General features: G+C 37.1%; 1 protein-coding gene across 1 annotated transcript; it reads right to left on the bottom strand.

Moving 5' to 3' along the window:
- Window positions 1–15,874: 15,874 nt before the first annotated feature.
- LOC132017326 (transmembrane protein 230-like) lies at window positions 15,875–16,306 on the bottom strand. Its single transcript, XM_059399116.1, has 2 exons — window positions 16,213–16,306; window positions 15,875–16,152 (listed from the first exon to the last, which is right to left on the bottom strand). Exons 1-2 carry the CDS (start codon window positions 16,304–16,306, stop codon window positions 15,875–15,877), a joined length of 372 nt encoding a protein of 123 aa, XP_059255099.1.
- Window positions 16,307–19,432: the final 3,126 nt, after the last annotated feature.

Genomic DNA, 19,432 nt, shown 5'->3' with positions numbered 1-19,432 from the left:
AAAATGCTGAGTGACCATTACCTGGGTGGTATCCTTATAACATTAAGCTATAGAGAGGACACAAAGTTTTACAATGAAAAAAATTCCAATAGTAATGATCAAAATGCTGATTCCAAATTGGAGGATTGACCTAAACCAGGAAGCAATTCCTGAGGGCAGCCAGCTAAAAAGAATCAGTGGACACTGCATTCAGCCACTTGGATTGCACCTGGATTTTATCTAGTTCTGTTTCTACTTGGTCAGAGCTGTTTGCCCAGGTACAACAAGAGGTGTTTTCCTCAGAGCAAACCCCACATTGTTTAGCTCAGAGTGAAACAAGAACAATTCCATTAATGAATAAAACTCACACAAGGGAGTCCAAAGATTTTTCTTGGATGCCTATTGCTGTAGCAACAGATTTAGTGATAGCCCTCAGGACTTCAGAGAGATTTCTGATGGGGCTTCTCTCCAGTTTGGTTGGAAGGTCTAAAGGTCTGCTTGTATATTCATTTATGGCAGCATCTACCCAAGGAAAAGTAATCTTCCAAACCCGGTAGCTTTGCTGGGGTTGACACCAGTAGTCACTTATCACCCTTGACTCTGTGAAGCCAGTGTCACACTGGAGTCTCTGAAGTAAATTTAAAGGTAATGCCCAGTGCTACGTTTCTGATTGATTATACAAATGAAATGGGTGTGACCAATAATCCAGTTGCACAACCTTTACTTTGACAGGGACTTAAACAGCATGTTCCCCGGATGTCCTTTTGCCAAACACTAATAAAAATATACCCTGAGGAAGCACTCATTATTGAGTCATTATACCTTGTAGTTCAGTCAATAAGGTGGACATGTTTTAATAGGGAAATTAACTTAAGAAAGGAAATAAGGTGTAACAGTACTTAAAAATACCAATAATCTGAGCATGTCAGACATGTTGAGGAATCAAAAGCTAAGGAGTTCACTGGCATTGCAAAGCAGGTCTAATGTGAAATGGATTAAGAACAGAGTCAAAATAATGTTCATGAACATACAAGCCTGGTCCAGAGTCTTGAATTAGCTGCCCACGTTAGATGCCATCTTCATTTTCCTAGTCAATTTGGGTCAGAGATCTCCAGCATCTGTACCGTGTGAGATGTCAGGTGGAGCTGTGAGCCCTGTACCCAAGGCTCGAGTCCCTGACATTTGCCCGCCATTTGGGCAGTGAGTGAGGAGGACCTGACATCGTCTCTTCCAAGGAGATTCTAAGGCAGTTATTGTTCTTACTGATTTCATATCACAAGGGTGGGAGAAAATTAGTAATGTTAGCTTGGAGAGTCAAAGCCAGAGATTGGAAGAAACTAGAATAATTCAGGATCTAGTCCAGCTTACAGATATATAACAAAACCTCAAAGACAATTAATAGGACTAGAATCTAATATAGACAAAGGTACAAACATAACTTCTCTTTCAACAATTACCCCAATTTTAAAAAAACCAAAGTTCATGAAAAAAATAATCTGTTTAAGGTTGGCTTGATTATTTATATAAAAGCAGCAAAAATAGTGATGGACTATATAAAATTTTTTAAAGATTGCTTTGTTGGAAGTTTGCTAGCACAGTACTAGGCCAATTTTTGCAAGCAGTTCTTTAAAGATGTGCGGTCATACCGGAGTCTATGCACCTATCTCGCAAACACTAATGTTTTAGTCAAAGCTTTGGCAAGGTGGCCAATATTTTAAAAACAATATTTCAAAACAATATTTTAGAAATTCCACACCATCGATATGCCCCTCTTAATCCTATCTTATATTGCAATAAATTAGATGTTCCGTTAAAAGCAAATACGTCACATGCAAAAGCCAAGTAAATACTATATAAGGCAATTCAGATCTGAACAAATGACAGGATAATGGTGTTCTGTTAATTCTGTAAAGATTATATTGCTGAGTGCTTTCAAAATTACCTAATGTACAAAATTCTAGACTTAGTAGACAAAGAGTAACAACACACTGAATTCAAAGAAACAAACAAAACTCAGGGCGGAATTCTGTCTTGTTTCATTCTGTTAAAAACCATGTATTGAATTTAATTTTTAGCAAAGCAAGCATCATCTAATGCTTGAAAATTTTAAAATACGGGGATAAATGTTTACATCCAAAAATGTGACAAGGGGAACAACTTCTCACTGAATTTATGTAAACAGTAACACTATTGTTTGAGTTCTAAAGGGATCAGGTAGAGAGGAAAGAGAAATGCTTCATCTTTGCTTACAAAGGTTTATCTTACCAAATTGTCGAAAGCTTAAGAGAGAAGGTTTCCCTAAATCTGGAAAAACAAAAGATTAAAAATAAGTAACACTTTAGACAAAAGGTTGTGAAAACTATTATCCACATTCATCAGCTCATTAATTACAACAGTCTTACATAACTCATACTTGTTTGGATTTGAATTGTACTCTGTTTGAGTACAGTTTTTTTCATTGGTTTTGTTGACCTTGCCTGACTATCAACAGTGATCATTTTAAGACATTTGTAAGGTTTTCATTAAGTCTCATGTAATTTGCCCAATAAAGTGGGCACCTGGATATTGTGGAAGGCATGCCCTAAATGGGAAACACATCAACATTTTGATAATCCACTGTAAGTGGCAGCTGAATGAAGTCCAGTTATAGATGTTCCAAAAGTCCAGAGTAAGGAGGTCTGAGGCCTCTGAAGACCAAGTTAGTCTTTCTTAAATGCACTAAGGTGAGTCAAAGAATACAAAAACCAAAACTGAGGGTTGGTGGGGGGAGGGGTTTTGGGAGAAGGGGGTGGGATTATGGACACTGGGGAGGGTATGTGCTTTGGTGAGTGCTGTGAAGTGTGTAAACCTGGTGATTCACAGACCTGTACCCCTGGGGATAAAAATATATGTTTATAAAAATAAAAAATTTAAAAAAAATGGTTTTGCCAGGGAGCTAGGAAGGACCAAGTGGCCATCCTGGGTTTCCCACAGCCCTCACTGTTGATTTCTGTTGATTCAGGAGCAGACTGTTGTCACGTTACAAGGACATTGGGATGGCAAGAACGTGGTAATGGGGGGCCATTTTTTGTAGAAGCAGAATACCCATCAACACATGTACCACAATCTTTATAGATTTTATTGTCCATTGTTGAAGATCTAAAGAGAATTCACTGCAATGGAATTGACAAGAAAGTTTGGTTACTTTTGAAAACACTACATTTTGTGATAATAACTAGAATTACAGGTGATAAGTTGATTTGGGGAATCTTGTTAAAAATATTCAAAAGGTGGGGCATCTGAGTAGCTCAGTCCATTAAGAGGCTGTCTAAGGCTCAGCTCATGATCTCAGGATCCTGGGACTGAGCCCCGCATAGGGCTCCCTGCTTAGCAGGGAGCCTGCTTCTCCCTCTTCCTCTGCTTGCCTTTCTGCCTACTTGTGCTCTCTCTGTATATATGTCTGTCAAATAAATAAAATATTTTTAAAAAAATAAAAATAAAAAACATTCAAAAGGCTTTAAGATACTTGGTCAGATAGGATCATAAGTCACTGTGAAACAATACTCAGCTATCCTCTTAACCTTGGTGATAATTAAGGACTTTGCAGCAAATAGATAAAAATATATTTATAGGAATCTTAACTCTTTCCATAGAAAAGCCTCAGGGACTTCTCAGGACTTTCTATTAGTGGATGGACTCTAATACTTTGGGAACTGATGACCTCTGGCCAAAATTACTTCTCAGTGGAGATCTAAAGCCCCAGAGGAAACCTGCCGGACTGCCTTTGCCCAAAAGGGTAAGAATTTCCCTTATTGGCATTTGGAGGGATCCTTCTCTCCTTCTTATTTCTGCTTTTGGCCCTTTGGCAGGCAACCCTAGTACTCCACAGACTGGCCAGGGCTTCTCTGCAGATCGATAGGAAGGTCTAAGGGTCAACAGGTCAGACTAGCCATGCCCATGAGGGTGAAAGACCTCTTTCCTCAAACTCTTCCCACTCCATTTCCTCTGAGGTCTCTATTCCCAGCGTGTGGCGCAGTTGGCAACAACAGGTCATCCTGGGTAAATCCACACTTTACAGACTGAGTGGGGACCCTTTCCCAATGTTGGCTAACTCTCAGCTACCTTGCTTCTTGGTGGGATGCCCCTTTGAGCATTGGCAGCCAGTTTTTCTCACTATGGGCCAAACCCCCTCTATTCCTACTGACTTGCCCTTGGGTTGTATTTTTTAAAATGGGAACAAATTTAACCCCAGAAGACTAAGAAAAAAAATGCCCCATCTTTTTATGTCATGTTTCCTGGCCTCAGTACAAACTTCCAGATCAAGAGGTATGGTCCCTCCATGGAACCTATTCTTATAATAGTATTTGTCAGCTTGACTGCCTTTGCTGGAGCTCCTCCAGATGGTTGGAGATCCCATATATGCAAGCCTTCATGGCATTGTCCCCCAAATCCTGACCTCTGCAAAAATTAGAATGTGTCTTATTCCTTTTCACAGCACATCTGATCCTGCAGATACTCTAGATGACCCTTCTTTTTTTCCACCCTGTCATCCCCTACCCCTGAAGGCCCAGGTTCTCCTGTGGACTTAAACTGCCCACTTTCAATTTTCCCACAGGTACCCCAGGTAAAAATTGACAGTGGGCAACAAACTGATTGACTTTTAGTGGACACAGATGCAACGTTATCAGTATCCAATCTTCACAGTGATTTCACCAGAATAGCTATCATCTCAAGAAACCACTTCATTTGCTCACCCATAAGAAGCAACTCCTCATCCATTCAAGTTTGATCATGAGATTGCAGCAACTCAATCACATCTTCAGACTCCATTTCCAATTCTGGTTCTACAGATCTTTAATTTGTTAAAAAAAAAATATGGAACCTGCAAAAAAGTGAAACACAATCAGATGAGTATGCCTGTAACTGCTAATGGAACATTAAAGAGGTAATAAACAGAGAGGACAGGAAATCTGGATGGCAAAGGGCTTGGGATGGAGCAGTGTTGTTAGAATATATGAAAAATTGGCATCCATTAATATATGCATTTTTTAAAATTTCTATCTTCCTCTATTCTTAATAATATAATTGATGCTCATCATTTTTTGTTCATTTCATGAAAATATATACACAGCTGAATTTTAATAATATTGGCATTGGGCATGTGACTAATGACATAGGTCCACCATTCAAACATACAGAGTAGTTTCAGTGACCTAAATACCTTCTATGTCCCTCTTACTTAACCCTCCATCTTTTCCAACCCCTGGTAATCACTAATCTTTTTACTGTCTCCATGGTTTTTTCCTTTTCCAAAGTGTCATATAGTTCTGATCCTATAGGATGTAGCTGTTTCAAATTGGTTTCTTTCACTGAGTACCATAGACTAGGTTTCCTGCATGTATATTCATGACTTGATAATTCTTTTTAGCACTAAATAATATTTCCTTGTCTGGGTGTACCACAGTTTATTTATTCACTTACCTACTGAAAGATTTCTTGTGTTCAAGATTTCTAAGTTCTGACAATTATGGATAAAGCTGCTGTAAACATCCATGTGTAGGTTTTTCTGTGGAGAGAAGTTGCCAGCACCTTTGGGTAAATACCAAGGAGTGTAACTGCTGGATCCTAAAGTAAGAATATGTTTACTTCTATTTTATTTTTATTTATTTTTTTATTTGACAGAGAGAGATCACAAGTAGGCAGAGAGGCAGGCAGAGAGGCAGTCAGAGAGAGAGGGGGAAGCAGGCTCCCTGCTGAGCAGAGAGCCTGATGTGGGGCTGGATCCCAGGACCCTGGGATGGTGACCTGAGTCAAAGGCAGGCACTTAATGGCTGAGCCACCCAGGTGCTCCTCCACAGCTTATTTTTAAAATTGAGTTGTTTTCTTATTGTTGAGTTATAAGACTTATTTGTATATTTTGGATAACAATCCTTTATTAGATATGTCTTTTTTCCCATGTCTCTGCCTTGTCTTTTTCATTCTCTTGACAGTGTCAGGTCACAGATTTTTAATTTTAATTAAGCCCAGCTTATCAATTATTTCCTTCATAAATTGTAACTTTGGTATCTTAATCTTAAAAGTCAGGACAAAACCCAAGGTCATCTAAGTTTTCTCCTATGTTACCTTCTAGGAGTTTTACTATTCTGTTTTACTTTTAAGTCTATGGCCCATTTTTGAGTTAATTTTTGTGAAGGATGTGAGGTTTATGTCTAGATTCTTTTCTTTCTTTCTTTCTTTTTTTTTTTTTTTTTTTTTTTGCATGTGGGTGTGCAGGTGTCCCAGCACCATTCATTGAGAAAAAAATGACCTTCTGTATTATTGTCTTTGCTCCCTGTCAATATCAATTGCCTATATTTATGTGGGACTATTTCTAGGCTCTCTATTCTATTCTGTTGATGGATTATTTTCTTCTTTTACAAATACTACTACACTGTCTTGATACTATAGCTTTCTAGTAAGTCTTAAAGTCAGGTAATATCAGTCCTCCAGTTTTATTCTACTCTTTCAATTAGTGTTGGCTATTCTGGGTCTTTTACTTCTCCATATAAACTTTAGAATCAACTTGTTGGTAGCCACAAAATGCTTGCAAGCTAACATCTGTAAAAGGCTGTGGTAAGAATTTCAGGACACCATGTGGTCAAATAAGTGGTATTTATTAGTAGTAATATAGTTATTATTAATACATGTCATCAATACATCAAGATCTTAATCTTATTTTGAATATTGTATTTGGAGACTCTCTCTTAAATACTTATACCTGATAACTTTAATGAGACAAATTGTTATTATTTCAGCATTCTCACTTTTCTCTCTTTTATAGACCTACTAAGAGTAATGTTTTTTTCTAAGACAAAACTTGATTATTCAGGATACTTAAAAGTAGTTCTGAACATAAAAATAATACATTCATAATAAACACTTAACTGGTACAGGTATAATGTGAAAAAAAATTAGAGCACATACATTTTGAAATCCATTAATCAAATCAGAATATTACAATAGCACATATATCTTTTTTTAATTGATTAATTTTTTTTAGGGAGAGAGTTGCAAGTAGTGGAGAGGGGCAGAGAGAGAAAGAAAATCCTAAGCAGACTCCACACCCATTGTGGAGCCCCACGTGGGGCTCAATCTCACGACCTGACCATGACCTGAGCTGAGATCAAGATTCAGACACTAACCAACTGGGCCACACAAGTACCCCCAAAATGCATATCTCTAAGCCAATTGCTAAAAATGCATAAACTTATTTAGAATGGAAAAAACATTTTTCCCCATCTAACTTATCTTTTTTATAAGCTAGGAGTGAATATGTGTTTTTTTGTTTTGTTTTGTTTTTCTCTGTTTTGAGGAGGTGGGGGAATATATATTTTTATGAATATATTATTTTAAAAAATAAATGGGATATTAGGTACTGTTCTATAGCTTACTTTTTAAAACATGTGATAATCATTTCACACCTTTCTAAATTTTGAACATATGTGTATGTGTATATATATGCATATATTTTTTATTAAATAATTCCACAATCTATTGTAATGGTTATTGAGCAAGACTTAGTTTTCATTTTCTTATTTTTAAAACAATGTAACACTAAATATTCTCCTGAAGTTGTATCTGTTTAGTTCTTGAAGTAGATATTATGTGTTTGTGTGTGTGTTTTTATATATATGCGATAAATTTCTAGATGTGACATTTTTCAGTCAGCAGTTATGCATATTTAAATTTTAATTTGTATTGTTAAATGGCAATTAATTTATAATATTCCATAATTATTACATTTTTAAGGTGAAAATCTGGGCCAGCATTATAATTGGTAAATTATTTCAGTTGTATAGACATGAAAGGATAATTCTAATACTTTAATCTCAATAAGATAGTCAGTTAAATAATATCTTACCTAAAATGTTTTCATTCTGTGTAAACAATTTTCTGTTCAATTATATTTGTAAGTGATTCATTTTCCAGTTAAACTTTCATATACAGAAGCAGCAAACCAACACCTTTAAAATATATTAAAAACCATATTTAGAAGATACATATAAATTACCTTGATATGTCAAAGAAAATGAGATGAAGACACAAGCAAATACTATGTCTCAGTATTTTGGCCATTCAGAACAATTTTGTATTTATGTGTATGCCATCTGATATCCTCTTTATGACTTAGCACTTAGATAAAGCACATAAGCATCAAATGAACCATTTAAAATTGGAAATTACTGAATGGGAGAAAATATTTGCCTATCATTTATTTGATAAGAGGTTAATATCAAAAGTATGTAAAGAACTTAGACAACTCAATAGCAAAAAACTAAATAATCCAGTTAAAAAATGGGCAGAAGATCTGAACAATTTTTCCAACAACAGCCACAATGAAATATTACCTCACATCGTTAGTACAGCTATCAGGAAGATAAGAAATAACAACTGTTGGTGAGGATGTGGAGAGAAGGGGACACTTGTGCTCTGTTAGTACGATTGTGAATTGGTGCTGCCATTGTGGAAAACAGCACCGCAGTTCCTTAAAAATAGAACTACCATGATCTAATAATTCCACTTTTGGGTATTTGTTTATTGGAGCATTGTTTACAATAGTCAATGCATGGAAGCAACCTAAGTGTTTATTGACTAATGAATAAAGAAACTGTAGCATATTATTTAATCATAAAAAAAGAATGATATCTTGCCATTTCTGACAACATGGATGGACCTTGAGGGCATTATGCTAAATGAAGTAAGTCACACAGAGAAAGAGAAAACTGTATAATCTCTCTTATATAGAGAGCCTATATTTAAAATCAAAACAAAAACAAAACTCAAGCTCACAGATACAAAAAGCAGATTGGTAAAAATTACAATTTTTTCAGCAGTTTAATGAGTGAGGAACACCATATTTATACCAAACTTTGTATTAGATAGGATGTGAGATAGTTGCCTATATTAAAATGATTTCACTTCGTAACCATATCTGTTTTTGCCCTCCTGATCACAGTAGAGAGTCTGATCCTAGCAAAGCCTCAAAGTTCAAAGTTTTAACAGAAGGAATGAGGTTTAAGTTTGCTGAATTCATTCTAGAGCCCTGAAATCTGTTTCGACCCTTCCAGTCCTTGAGATTTCCCAACATTCGTGCAACACATTCCTTTTCTATAAAGTTAGTTACCAGAGTTCATTTCTGTTATCTGCAATAAAAACAACAACAACAAAACAAACTTCATCTGTGTAGGACTTGAAGGGAAAGGCATGTGGAGGGGCAGAGGCAGAGGGAGAGAAGCTGACTCCCCACTGAGTGTGGCAATTGAGCTACACTAACTCTGAAGGAAAAAAGAGGAATTCTGATGACTATGTGCATAACGCATTCGTCCCCATTCTCCATGGGGGGATGTGTTTCAAGACCCCAGTGGAAGCCTGAAAATACAGATGATAGTACCAAACTCTATGTATATTATGTTATTTCCTATGCATACATACCTATGATTAAATTCAATTTATAAATTAGGCCCAATAAGAATTAGAAACTAACAATAAAATAGACAAATTATAGTCATATCTGTAATAAAAGTTATGTGAATGTGATCTTTTTCTCAAAATATCTTTCTGCACTATTTTCATCTTTCCTCTTGTGATGATGTGAGATAATAAATTGCCCACATGATGAGCTGAAGTGAGACAAATGGCGTCGACATTGTGACATAGCCTTAGGCTACTACTGACCTTGTTCTGATGATAGTCAGGAGGATCATCTGCTTCCAGATCATGGTAGGCTGAGTCACTGACGTCATATGGAAAATAAAACTGTGGATAAGACAGTGGGGGACTACTGTAGATTGCAGCAAATTACAATTTGCCTTTAGAAGTAAAGAGTTTGACAGTAATTCAACGGCAAATTGTCCATCTTGTGACTTGTCCTTTGTTTTTCTTCTCATTTATTCCATCTTCTAGTTTTCCACTTGACTGCTGGCGTATTCTAACACAGGACAGTGCGCCGTGAAAGGGAACATGCATATCAATCATAATGGAATGCAAATATACTGAACGTTTTCTTCTTTCCCATCCTGAGTGAGCAACATTACTTTAACATTTTATCTGTATTTGTCCTCTACCATCAAGCATAACCTTGTAAATGCTTATCTCTGGCATTTCACACCCTCCCTTGGGTCTTGGGAAGTGCTGAGCTCTCCTTCCGCCTGTGCACTGAGTCAAAGAAGTCTTAAACCTGCTAGTGTTGACTTGTCACGGCAGGAATGTGACAGGTCTCTGTGGATCAGATTTCTATGGCTCTTCGCCCACTTCCTTTTCCTTCCCAAGGTATGTAGAAAGCTCAAAAAGAACATGTTCTAGCTATAGAGATCTGGAATTTCCATTAAATAATTGGTTCAGAAGTGGATTATAGACAAACATGAAGAAGAGCCACAGACTCAAGACCTCTGGAATTTCCACGGATGAAACTTGTCTAAGAAATACAACACCTGGAATTACATTTGCATATTTTCAACTTTGTGTCATGAACACACCTTTAGAAAAATGTTCAATATATCCTATTCTAATAGTTAAAATCTCTCAAAAGCTTTCATGAAACTTAATAAAAATTAAGATAATTACATACCTTTATATGTAATTAAGATATAAACATATCTTTTATTAAATCTTTTATTAAACAATAAAAATTAAGATGATTACATATCTATTTAAAACATCTAAAGTCACCTCTTTTAACTTTCAGGTTGTATATAAATTTAGAAACCCTAAAAGTGTGGTGACATCTTTTTATCATTTTTCAAAAGTTAATGTTGGTGTGCCAGGGTAGCTCAGTTGGTTAAGCCTCTGACCCTTGGCTTTGGCTCAGGTCATGATCTCATGGGCTGTGAGACACAGCCCTGGATTTACATCGGACTCCATTCTCAGAGGAGAGTCTGCTTAAAGATTCTCTGCCTCAGCCTCTCCCCCCATTCACTGTGTCTCACTCTCTGCCTGTCTTTCTAAAATAAATAAATAAATATTTTAAGAAAAGTTAATGTTAAAACTTATGACATCAGCCATAAAAGAATTCTTGGAAAGATTTTTCACCAGTAAGGTAAATTTACCTTATGAGATAAAAGACAGCAACCATTCTGCTTTGTGGCTTTGATGTTGTAAGCAATATGTTTTTTAGGAGGAAAGATCCATGTCCAGAGGGGCACCTGGGTGGCTCAGAGGTTAAAGCCTCTGCCTTCGGCTCAGGTCATGATCCCAGGGTCCTGGGATCGAGCCCCACGTCGGGCTCTCTTATCAGCAGGGAGCCTGCTTCCTCCTCTCTCTCTACCTGCCTCTCTGCCTACTGTGATCTCTGTCTGTCAAATAAATAAATAAAATCTTAAAAAAAAAAAAAAAAAAAGATCCATGTCCAGAGTAAAAAACACAAAATATGACCTATGTTTCAATATTTGGGACTCCATACCATAAAGGGGACCCTTAAAGTAGTTGGAAAACAGGATGAAGTGTTACAAAATGGAAATAAAAAACAATTTAGAAAGAATTTAGTGATTTCACAGAAGTCTCACTAATTTTAGGAGACTTAATTATTAATTTATTAATAATTTAATATTATAAATAATTATTAACAATTATTTTAATACTTAATTATTAAATAATTAATAATTATTAATTATTTCAATAAGCAGCCCAGGAAGTTAATATAAATTGAATTCTGTCTTGGTGTGACCTGTGCAAGGTATTTTCATATTTGTGATCTTTTTATCCTCAATGTGCACTAGGAAGTAGATATTCTTACTACCACTTTATGTAAGAGGAGACAAGGCTCACCACAGATGAGTGCTGTGACTGGGGTTACCAGGACTACATTGTTACTGTGGTAGGCCTATGTGACACTTGCCTCATTACCCTTACTTTGTATTTCTTACAGGAGAGATTTGTTTGTATTTGATTTTATCAACCAGATAGAAAAAAATATATATATTGCTTGATGTAAACATAGTCCAGAAAGATAAAAGAACCTGGATATTGCACATGGAATTTTATTGTCCTTTAGGTCTTATTAGATTTGGAATTTCTGATTTATTTATTGTTTTCACTTAAGACTCGGTACATTCTTTTTAAAGTATATTTGCCTAAGGCCTTTTTAAATAAACATTTTTTCAGGTTATCAAAGAGTAATACTTGACTGGAAATTTCAAAAATGCATGGGCTTAATTTATTCTTAAGCCTTCATATGTCCTTATATTTAAGATAGGCAATAGTAATTTCTTCATTTATTCTTTCATCCCACAAACTTATTCAGTGCTTACTACATTCTGGCTGTCATTCTAAGAATTGAAGAAAACAGACAAAAGTCCCTATTTTCCTAACACTAACATGTTAGGGGGGGAAGACAGACACTAAACAATAAATACAATAAATAAGAAAATTGTTTAGCATATTGGAAGGAGAGAAATGAAAAAGTAATGTAGGAAAGTGGGGATCAGAAGTGAAGGGAAGGGTATTAACAGGTTACATTATTATTTTTTTTTTGGCAGGTTGCATTATTTAATAGGATAGTCAGGGTAGTCCTCATGAACACCTAGGTGCGCATACATGAATGGGATTTATAGTAGAGTTCTTTCTCATAGTTCAACTTGATTCCCTAACAGTTTCCTCAACTTTTTTAAACTACAAAGAGAAACACTTTGAGCTATAGCTGCCCTGCAGGCTCTTATTCACACATCTAGTTACACTGATGGTCCCTCATCCAACATCTAGTTTACTCATATGTACATTGTTGCTTCATCATGGGAGTCACGTGTGATCAACCAAACTCTTTCTAGGACTGCAGAAGCACTGTGTTAAAAATCAGCAAATTTCTTCAATGGCAACTGACTAATGAGGAAGTGGAATCCATAGTGAAGCAGGCTACTTTTAAAATCATGGAAGAAAAACCCAGAGCAGTTTATGACATTGAGTTCCACTTTTTTGAAAGGGCGGAGAACAAGACTTCCTCTGAAAAATTAATGATAAAGTGATATGCTTTGTTTCAAAAATTAGGGACAGTGTCCTACTCTAAGTGTGTTCTTGGAAATAGTTTTCTGTGCGTAGATGGGTGATGCTGCGGTCTCCTCTCTGCCAGCATCTCTTGTGCCCAGTGAGCTGGCCTGCCCAGACAGTCAGCCACGATGACCAGCTATCAGTCACTGCTGGAAAGCCAATCTTGTCAAAAGGATATTATTATAAGAAATTGGCCTAAACTTTGAATTAACAGAAGAGCCAAATATATATAATTTATAATTCAGCGAGAGTTATCAGATATGTGACCTGGTGAACTATAGTTTTAAAGTTACAGCACACACCATGAATGCCATATCTGAAATTTAAACAATGCTCCAGTTTCTAATACTACCTTCTATAATCTGACCATGTTCTGATACTCCTTTTGTCTTTATTTGCCTAACTGTTGTCTTTGTGGTAAGGTCATCTATGCACTGAAGTTTGCACTATTGACCATATATGGATCTTTGATACCTAAACTGACATTCCTTCACTGCCATTTTGTAGGTTAACCTTCTATCAAAAAAGTACTTCCTTTCCATCACTGTGTCCTCCTTTTAATATTAATTATACACAGTGAAGTTGGGCTGGACTTTTTACCAGATACTTTTCAATGGACTATTTTGTATAGTTTGTGTTTTCTAAGAGGGAGGATTGTGAAGGTGTATCAAAGCCCAAACAAATTACAGCTCATGTTTTCCATGTCCATTTTGCACAATCTCAAGCTAGTATTTAGAAATATATCATTTTATTCCATTTGTTACGTGTCTGGTCTGGGTACATAATATAGTACCAGAGGAAGACCACCAAACTCTTAACTTGGGTATGTTTTGTGCATCTTAAGGGTTAACATGGTTAAGAGTGTATCTTTCTTCTCCTTTATGAGTTGCCAATATTCTTTGTCCAGGGAATGCACTCTTTTATCTTTCATAAATCTAAGTCTATTCAGGCATTCACTCATTTTCTTATGCTTCACTTTATTGCACTTTGCTAATAATTGCATTTTTTACACAATGAAAGTTTGCAGCCACTCTGCATCCAGTAAGTCTGTTAGCGCCACTTCATCAAAAGTTGCTCACTTCATGTCTCTGCATCACATTTTGATAGTTCTCACAATATTTCAAACGTTTTCATTGTTATTATATCAATGGACTGAAATCTCAAATGATGATTAGCATTTTTTAGCAAGACAATATTTTTAAATTTTCCTTTTAGAACAGGAGAGAGGTGGGAGTGGAGGAGAGGCAGAGGGAGAGAGAATCTTAAGCAGGCTCCAGGCCCAGTGCAGAGCCCAACATGGGGTTCAATCTCATGATCTTGAGGTCATGACCTGGGCTGCAAACGAGAGTTGGATTTTAAACCAATTTAGTCACTCAGATGTGACTTACATTTTTTTTAATTTTTAAATTTAGGTACTTACATTTTTTTTTTGGACATTGCATACCTAGTAGACTACAATATAGTTTACATGACTTTATATGCACTGGGAAATCAAAAAATTCATTTGACTCACTTTATTGCAATACTTGTTTCATTGAGGTAGTGTGGGATGGAACGAATCCACAGTATCTCCAAAGTATGCCTGTATTCTTTATCTACAACACTTCAGAAAGTATTTCTTTTTGTAGGATGATCTCTTTTATTCTTTTTTTTAAATTTATTTTTTATTTATTTTCAGCATAAAATATGCTGCTTCATCAGTTATCTTTAATCTGGAACTACAGCCTTAACTGCAGATATGTCTCCACATTCAGTCCTTTTCTCCAGATCCTTTACTTTCTCTAGAAAGCCAGATGTACCACAGAGCTAATGATACTTAATATAGGTCCTTTGCTATGCATGATACTTAATTTTGTATTTTCTTAAGAGACCCCTCCAAATTACATAAGCCTTAGGTGCCACAAATCCTATATCTGCCCTATATTCTTATATAGGACTCAAGAGGAAAAGATACTCACATGAATAAAAAACAATCCAGTGACCTGATTTAAACTAAGAGATGACTTTATAGATGAGCAGTCTCATTCTCTTGGGTTGCCACCTTTCCTAGGTTAACTCAAATGGAAACACTTCACTTGTGGCTTTAGTCAATTTTATGTGCAATCTTCTATAAAATCCTATCTTACAGTAGGGAATTAACACTTTGGCGAACACCTCTGTACAATGTTGTTAATATAAATACTATATTTGACCTCTACAGAAACCTCAAACAGTAAGAATTATGGTCCCAAACTCTGTCTCAGAATATTAGGATAATTTGTCCAGGGTTACACAGCTAAAAAATTGGCATCTGGGATGTAAAACCACTTTTATCTCACTCTACAGCTCCACACAACACAACTGTATTGTTCTCTTTATTTCTCCTATGTTGATATTTGATTTTACCAAGATATCCATAGACCACAAAACTGACGATAAGCATGGAGGATAAAATACTCAGAAATTTTCCAAGTAAGTTAACTAATATGAAAGTAGACATACTGCATTTTTCCATTTGCCACAAGATAAAATTATCAACGAGGACTACTTAAAAGAGATGTTCAGCTCTAAATAGGGTGGTGGGGGCAACATTTTGTTCTACAGAATAACATCACTTTCCAGTACAATTAATGTTGCTTTTCTTCCACTCTGTATATCCATGTGGAAACATTTGTCAGGGGTTTAAGCCAGGGCCAGGAAAACAAAAATGGCGCACTTCTTAGCTTTGGGTTTGGCTAACTGTAAGCTCAGTGAACATTTTGGGGATGAATTTATAAGACCTGGCCATAGTTTTGCTAAATATCTACAAAGCTGCAGAGTTCCTTAGTCCCGAGGCATAGGTTTCCACAGCCTCTCCCAAATGCCTGAAGGCTCCGCTCCGCCCCCTCCGCGAGTCCTCTGCTCCTGGCTGCGGTGGGGGCTAGTCATCGCAGGTCGGAAGGTCACTGAAGGAGTAGCCCTGGCAGCCTCGGTGCGCTCTGTAGGCGATGAACAGGTGGTAAAACCCGGGCAGGAACACGAGGATGCCAACAATCAGAACCGGAACGGCCCGGTTGGCGCCCACTTTGCTGATGTGGCCCGCCAGCAGGAGGCAGCCCACGATAACGAGAAAGGTACCAATCAAAAACTGCGCGGTGGCCCAGGCAATGGCCTTATAAGGAATCTTAGTAGAGCTTCTCTTAAACTTTAATATGTGAGCTCTCACTGTACATCTTTGCAACTTAAAGCTCGCTTCGGCAGGTAATGTTTCCTTCTGACGATGAATGTGTCCACTGTCAGTGCTGGAGAGCTTTGAGTATTTCACTTTGCTACTGGGGATCCCGGCAGCCACGTTGGTGCGACTGGGCACCATAACCGGCGGAGTGGATGGCGAGCTCGCCCGCTGCAGCGGGTGGAGGCGTCAGGGCCCCCGCGCCCACCCAACGGCTGCCCCGAGCTCCGCGGAGGCTCGCTTCAGCATCTCCTTTTCATCTGAACTCCTCCTAAAGAACTGTTTCTGCAAGACTGCCGTGTTCTTGATGGATATTCCTCTTTTATCGTGAAAAGTTGCGATTACTTTGATAGTCTGATGTTATATTGGCGTTTTTATTTTCTTAGGGCAGTTCTAGTCAACTCTGATTCCTTTGTCATTACAAGTATTCATATTGAGTAGATTAGCTTATATTCAGTAGAGTTCAATCACTCAATCTCATAGAATTTCCATTTTCCGTTCATGTTCGTCATCACGTCCCACGTTTACCTCTCTTCTCTTCCATTGGTCTAACATGCAGCACACTTAACTAATTTGATCAGCCTCCAATGGCTAACTAGGGGACAGGAGAGATGTGACCGTTGCCATCGAACCTCGCTGAAATCCTGGCTCTGCCTCTTCTTAACTGTGTATCCGTGGTCATAATGTGTATCTAAAAGCCTACTTCCTGCTATAAAACAGGGAAGGGAATCTTAACAGGCACTGCAGGAGATCATTGTGTTGTACTTACTGAATGAAGGATGCAAACTGCTTTGCTTCTAGAGGTGCCCCCATGGAGCTCAGGTCCTGACATGATCAAGGGCAAGTCATGTCCAAAGACTTTAAGGCATCTCATGCCTAAGTTTTGACTCATTTTATAGATAACATTAAGTTATAGTGCCTGAGCATTGAATTGGCTGCCTTGTGGGAGTGATGTGCCCTTTAGAGTGGTAGGGTTTAATGAGAAGTGGTGTGGTCTTCTGTTAGGCTGTTGCTGAAGGGGTTCCTTCTTCATGAGGGGTTGACTTGAGAGAGATCTCTAAGTTCTCTCTCAACTCTTGGAGTTTGTACCTGAGCTGCAGGCTCTGCTTCAAGCACAACCAAATATAGGATTCCTCTCACTTCTGTGCTCTATGCCTACTTCTTATTAACCTATCCCTTCTTACCGGTTTATAATTCATAATAAAATTTATCACCTACTATATACACAATCTCATTTAATTCAATTTAACCTCATTTGGAAGGTGGATTTTAAGTTCTACCAGTGAGTTGTATTTTTAAATGTGTATTCTTTTATATTTGACCAAGATTTACCCAAATTAGAATATAAAGCTTCTCTACAGAAGTAATGGTGTATCTTCAAAGTCCTTTAAGCCATAGAAAGCCTAGCACTAAGCCTTCTGCTTTTTGTAAACCCAGTGTTTACAAAATATAATACAAATAGAATATAACTACTTAAGATAACTTTCCTATAGCTATTTAAATTACAATCTTCCCTTTATTTACAAGGCATTTTATAAGGTACAATCTTGTCTTTCTAACATATCTCAGAAATACAAAGTTTGATTTGCATTTTTGGCCCATGGTCACACACCTAGTTAATAGCAAAGCTAAGATAAGTTATACGTAGAGGATGTCCCAACTATTAGGAGCTAGAGGCAAGTCCTTTGTAATGGAGTTAAGCTTTGACTTCATTCCAATTTGTATTCTATGTCTATAATCACAATTGGGGTGAACTAGATGATAGAAATAATATCTCAGACATGTCCATAATGGGTTCTTGAGACCAGACATTTGCATTATGAAAGAGAAGACAGTCGGAAGAGATCTGTCTGAGAAAAGAAAGTTAAACTGAGGCAGAGGAATTGCAGACTTATTCCAATGGCCAATTTCAGAGATACTATCCAATTTTAGTGGGACTTTCATAGTCCAAAGGAGACCTGTGCCTGAGGTAGTAATTTTGCTGCAGGAAAACAAGAGGAAAAGATATGAATACAAGGTATAAATTGTAAGACAATACTGACATACCAAAGGACAGAGGAGATGGTAATTCATTACAGAAATGTATTTCAAGTAGCTTAACATTAATATATTACTTATTATATTAATTTTATCAACTGGTTTGGTCCATATCATGTTAGTGTTTCCTTAAATAATACAGCTGACTTACTTTATTTATATGTAAATAAATAATCCATTTTTAAATTTAAAAATGTAAACAGGAGTAATTTCAGTACTCATTTATTTATTTATTTTTAAACTTTTTTTAAAATTTAATTTTATTTTTTCAGTGTTCCAAGATTCATTGTTTTATGCACCACACCCAGTGCTCCATGCAATATGTGCCCTCCTTAATACCCGCCACCAGGCTCACCTAACCCCCGGCCGCCCTCCCCTCCCAAACCCTCAGTTTATTTCTCAGAGTCCACAATCTCTCATGGTTTGTCTCTCCCTCCAATTTCCCCCAATTCACTCTTCCTTTCCTTCTCCTAATGCCCATCATGTTATTCCTTTTGTTCTGTACTCATTTAAAATAGTGTAGAGTCCAGGCTTTCACTGAGGTAGTGTGACCATGTAGCCAGTTGCTACTTAGGATCATTAAGGAAGAATTGAGCATTGTAGACTTAAACCAGGAACTACCCCACACCTCCCTAAATTGAAAGTGGCAGAGATGCAATAAAATTATCCAGAGATCTGAAGACTTTCAACAAAATATAGCTTATCTGAGCAAAACTCACTTTTCTGTTTTCTTCCATATGTACACATCACTATTGCACACACTTACTGACAGCTAAAAGCAACAAAATCATGTTTCACTATAGCGCCCCCTCCTCTTTAGCATATATAACAGATATATTAGAGGTAACTAAAATATGTTAGATTCATCATCACTAGCCATCAGGGAGATTCAAATTAAAACTACATTGAGATATCACCTTACACCAGTTAGGATGGCCAAAATTAGCAAGACAGGAAACAACATGTGTTGGAGAGGATGTGGAGAAAGGGGAACCCCCTTACACTGTTGGTGGGAAGGCAAGTTGGTGCAGCCACTTTAGAAAACAGTGTGGAGATTCCTCAAGAAATTAAAAATAGAACTTCCCTATGACCCTGCAATTGCACTCCTGGGATTTCCCCAAGGATACAGATGTAGTGAAAAGAAGGGCCATCTGTACCCCAATGTTTATAGCAGCAATGGCCACGGTCGCCAAACTGTGGAAAGAACCAAGATGCCCTTCAACGGATGAA

The sequence above is a fragment of the Mustela nigripes genome, chromosome 5 (genome assembly GCF_022355385.1).
Source record: "Mustela nigripes isolate SB6536 chromosome 5, MUSNIG.SB6536, whole genome shotgun sequence".
NCBI lineage: Eukaryota > Metazoa > Chordata > Mammalia > Carnivora > Mustelidae > Mustela > Mustela nigripes.
The sequence above is the reverse complement of the archived record's forward strand: the minus strand, read 5'-3'. Positions and strand labels throughout refer to the sequence as shown.